Genomic DNA, 4,851 nt, shown 5'->3' on the forward strand with positions numbered 1-4,851 from the left:
TAAACCCTAGGAACTAACCTCTTCAAAGACAGGCATAAATGCAGCACTATGAGGACAATAAGGACTATAAACAAGTAAGAGAACATCTTTATTACTCTCTAATACAACTGATTTATATCGAGATGCCACCAAGTCCTATACACACAAAACCCTAAACCCTAAACCCTAAACCCTAAACCCTAAACCCTAAACCCTAATTCAATTCAAAACAGACATGCAGCATTTTTATTGTACAACTTTTATATCCAGATCAACAACCCTTAATAAACCCTAAACCCTTAATAAACCCTAAACCCTTAATAAACCCTAAACCCTTATTAAACCCTAAACCCTAAATAAACCCTAAACCCTTAATAAACCCTAAACCCTTAATAAACCCTAAACCCTTAATAAACCCTAAACCCTAAACCCTAAATAAGCTGCTTACGTAGACAGGCCCTTTTTGTACTTTTGGGGGTTTTTCTGATTTATAATAAGGAGACAATTTCTTTTCCTTAAATAAGGCTAAAAAGGAGACAAAAAAGAGACAAAAAAAGAGACAAAAAAGGAGACAATTAAGGAAACAAAAAGGAGATAAAAAGGAAACAATTATAGACACACTAATCATATATTTATATTTATATTTATTTATTTATTTATATTTATTTATTTATTTATTTATATTTATTTATTTATTTATTTATTTATTTATTTATTTATTTATTTATATTTATACATATAAAAGACTAACTAAGACAATAAAGAATTTCTTCTTTTGTTGGTGATTAAATATATTTAATTAATTAATTAATTAATTAATTAATTTATTTATTTATTTATATTAATTAATTAATTAATTAATTAATAAAGACTAACTAAGACAATGAAGAATTTCTTCTTTTGTTGATGAATTTGGACAAATAAATTTTTGTGTTTTTTTTGGATCATTTAAATGACGAACTATTATAACCTATACATAAACCCTAAACCCTAAACCCTAAACCCTAAACCCTAAACCCTAAACCCTAAACCCTAAACCCTAAACCCCTTAATAAACCCTAAACCCTAAATTCTTAAAAAATGGCACATACATATAAAAAAAGTATCAATAAGAGCTCTTAATACACCATAACATTAGCAGCAGCAGCAGCAGCAACAGCAACAGCAGCAGCAGCAGCAGCAGCAGCAGCAGTATACCTGTGGATAATATTCTTCCTTAATACCTAAATAACTAAATGCCCTTTTACGAAGAATAGAAGGAGAAGAAGATAAACAAAATAATACAGATTTATCCCATGCACCAGCAGCATCCATAAACTGCAAAAAAAAAACCCCAAACCCTAAACCCTAAACCCTAAACCCTAAACCCTAAACCCTAAACCCTAGATAGGGTTTATTTAGTACAGTTGGAGAGGGAAAGAAGGGAGTTTAGAAAACCCCCTCTTATGGGCAGTGTATATATACTCTAAACTGTAGGGTTTAGGGTTTAGGGTTTGAGGGTTTAGAGCCCGAGGGTTTAGGGTTTAGGGAGAAAAAGAACAAACCGCTGTCTCCTCAGCTATTGCAGGCTCTGAACCCCCAAAGAAGAAAACCACCGGACGAAGCTCCGTGAATATCTGCATGCATAAACCCTAGACCCTAAACCCTAAACCCTAAACCCTCCGAGCTAAACCCTTTACTGCAAACCCGGAATCTCTGCCTGAAGTTATTCGATGAGCAACTTGCAACCCTAAACCCTACAAACACCTAAACCCTAAACCCTAAAAACCCTAAACCCTAAACCCTAAACCCTAAACCCTAAACCCTCAGACATACAGAAGGAGCATTAAGAGTGTTTAAGACAACGATAGGCTTTGGCTCTTCCTCCAGTGCGCGCGTCAGTCGCATCTGCACAGTCAAAAACCCTAAACCCTAAACCCTAAACCCTAAACCCTAGGTGTCTTATACAATGGGACAAAAAGGTCAGGTAGCACACAGACAACAAATACAGGAGGAGAAACCAATGTGATGAACGAGCAAACCCTAAACCCTAAACCCTTAACCCTAAACCCTAAACCCTACCTGCTCCTCATCACCATCCATTGCAAACTCCTGACGGAAACCCTTGGGGCGCAGCAGCAGCTGACTAGGAGGCTTAACCTGCACACCACTCAAACCCTAAACCCTAAACCCTAAACCCTAAACCCTAATCCGCAGGACGTGCGGGTGTATAGCAAGGTGGAGACAGCAGAAGAAGACCAACTAGGGTTTAGGGCTTCTAGGGTTTAGGATTTCTAGGGTTTAGGGTTTAGGGTTTAGGGTTACATTAAAGGAAGAAGCAACATCAGGGTCATCAACATCAATTATAGGGAGACGAGTTGCAGCAGCTAAAACCCCAGCAGGTACAGGGGTTACATCTCCAGCTGCACCAACACATAAACCCTAAACCCTAAACCCTAAACCCTAAACCCTAATTATGCAAATATAGACCCCACAGGATCCCTAGGTAGAAACCAAATGGTAAACCCTAAACCCTAAACCCTAGATCAAAAACGCTTAGCAGATGCATAATCGCATGATCGTACAACCCACAAACCCTAAACCCTAAACCCTAAACCCTAAATTAGGGTTTGTAGAATCCTCACGACTAGGAAATAATCGAACAAGAGAAGTTGGAAATTCAAACAAAAGTTCATCGAGAAGTTTTTTGCTCGTCGCCCGAAGAGAGGGAGGATAGGCGAGTCTGCGGTGTACAAACCCTAAACCCTAAACCCTAAACCCTAAACCCTAAACCCTTATTAAACCCTTAACCATAAGCGATCCCTTTATGTTTACTGTGATTTATGCTTCTGAGATAAAACCCTAAACCCTAAACCCTACGCTATAAACCCTTAATAGGTCCAGTGTGAGAGCGTAAACCCTAAACCCTTAAACCCTAAACCCTAAACCCTCGATAAATGCATATATATTAATTAATTAGGGTTTAGGGTTTTGCATACTTAATGATTTGGAGTTTGATTTCTTCTTCTGTAGCATTATCAGGGAAGAATAGAGATAAATAATCTTGCTCTTGTTCTTCTTTCTCTTTCTCTGCTGCTGCTGCTGCTGCTGCTGCTGTTGCTGCTGCTGCAGCAGCAGGCTTAGGTATATTCTGCTGATAACGAAGGAAGATATCACAATCTCTCTTCTCTCCTTGGCGTATACCAGACCGACCCGTAGACGCCACCTGCACAAACCCTAAACCCTAAACCCTAAACCCTAAACCCTAAACACTAAACCCTAAACCCTAAACCCTAAACCCTAAATCCTGAATGCTTATATTTATTGAATAGCCCACTTGAATTCACACACGAGACAAACTGTATGTATAAATCTAACACCATAAACCATAAACCCTAAACCCTAAACCCTAAACCCTAGGGTTTATAATACCTTAGCAAATAAAACCCTAGGTAATAAAGAAGAAAGTCTATTAAATGCCCGAGAAACCCTAGCAAATACAACAGAGACACCTGAGGTGTCTGTACACCGCGAATCAGCTAATAACACTAATGCTGTCCTGTATACACATACACATACACACAAATCCTAAACCCTAAACCCTAAACCCTAAACCCTAATCTCTAGATCCTTGGTATTATAATAAGATGGTAGGGAACTTCTGTCTCCAATTTTCTCTCAGTGGCTGGTATAAGGTTTAGGGTTTTGAATTAGGGTTTAGGGTTTAGAATTAGGGTTTAGGGTTTATGATTAGGGTTTAGGGTTTAGGATTAGGGTTTAGGGTTTATGTTACGGTCTTTTTTGTAATGCAATTTGTAATGCTTCTTCTGTTAATTCAACATAATCAGAAGATTCATCTATATCTATTTCTCCTGCTGCTGCTGCTGCTGCTGCTGCTGTTTCTGCTGCTGCATCTGCTGCTGCTGCATCTGCTGCTGGTGCTGCTTCTGCTGCTGTCTCTGGTGCTGCTGCTGCTTCTGGTGCAGATGCTGGTGCTGCTGCTTCCGGTGCTGCTGCTGCAGGTGCTGCTGCTGCTGCTGCATTTGCTGCATTTGCTGCTGCTGCTGCTGGGGCTGCTGCTGCTGCTGCATCAGAAGGTGGGTTACTTAGATAAGAAAATTCTTCCTTAAGGGAATTAGCTGGGCAGCTTTGCTGCTCGGGTGTACGTACGCTGTGGGGCTCATTTGCTGCTGCTGCTGCTGCTGCATTTGCTGCATTTGCTGCTGCTGTATTTGCTGCTGCTGTTGCTGCAGCTGCCTCTCCCGTTGCTGCTGCTGCTGCTAAATGCAGCAGGAGAGGGAAAAGGCGCGTCATTGCGCCGCTGCAGGAGGGGAGGATTCCCCCACTATAGGGTTTGCTGCTATTAAGTGCTGCTGCTGCTACTGCTTCTATTGCTGCTGTTGCTGCTGTTGCTGCTGTTGGTGTTGCTGCTGCTGCTGCAGGAGGTGTACGGACACCGTGAATAGCAAGCAGCACGAGGTGACTGCTCCTGCATACACCTGAGCAACAGAAAAAACCCTCACAAAAGGGTTATTTTATATAATTAAATAATAATTAATTAATTAATTAATTAAATAATTAATTAATTAAATAAAAAAAGAAAAAATACACAAAAAAAAAGCAAAAAAAGTACCTCCCTATCTTACCAACCGCCGACTGTTGCCTGATGGGGGGGGCCCCCCACGGGGGCCCCACAACTCTGTATGTATTATTGTATTTATTTATTATATTTAATAAAAAATAAATAAATAAATAAATTAAATAAATAAATAAAAAAATAAAATAATAAAAATAATGCAATAAAGGGGGAAAAGTTATTATCTACCCGTGTTACGGTGTACGTACACCTCAGCTTCCTTAGGATATATATATATATATATATATATATATATA

At 39.3% G+C, this 4,851-nt stretch overlaps 1 protein-coding gene across 1 annotated transcript; it reads right to left on the bottom strand.

The window, feature by feature from the left end:
- Window positions 1–6: 6 nt before the first annotated feature.
- EMWEY_00052310 (thioredoxin domain-containing protein, putative) lies at window positions 7–4,272 on the bottom strand (the record flags this gene model as incomplete). The annotated part of the gene is made up of 12 exons (XM_013477520.1): window positions 7–135; window positions 428–504; window positions 856–949; window positions 1,177–1,296; window positions 1,524–1,595; window positions 1,795–1,866; window positions 2,041–2,118; window positions 2,284–2,381; window positions 2,604–2,701; window positions 2,958–3,184; window positions 3,460–3,517; window positions 3,752–4,272. 12 exons carry the CDS (start codon window positions 4,270–4,272, stop codon window positions 7–9), a joined length of 1,644 nt encoding a protein of 547 aa, XP_013332974.1.
- Between the last annotated feature and the right edge of the window lie 579 nt (window positions 4,273–4,851).

This window comes from Eimeria maxima, genomic scaffold, assembly GCF_000499605.1.
Source record: "Eimeria maxima Weybridge genomic scaffold, Emw_scaff1405, whole genome shotgun sequence".
In the NCBI taxonomy this organism is placed as follows: domain Eukaryota; phylum Apicomplexa; class Conoidasida; order Eucoccidiorida; family Eimeriidae; genus Eimeria; species Eimeria maxima.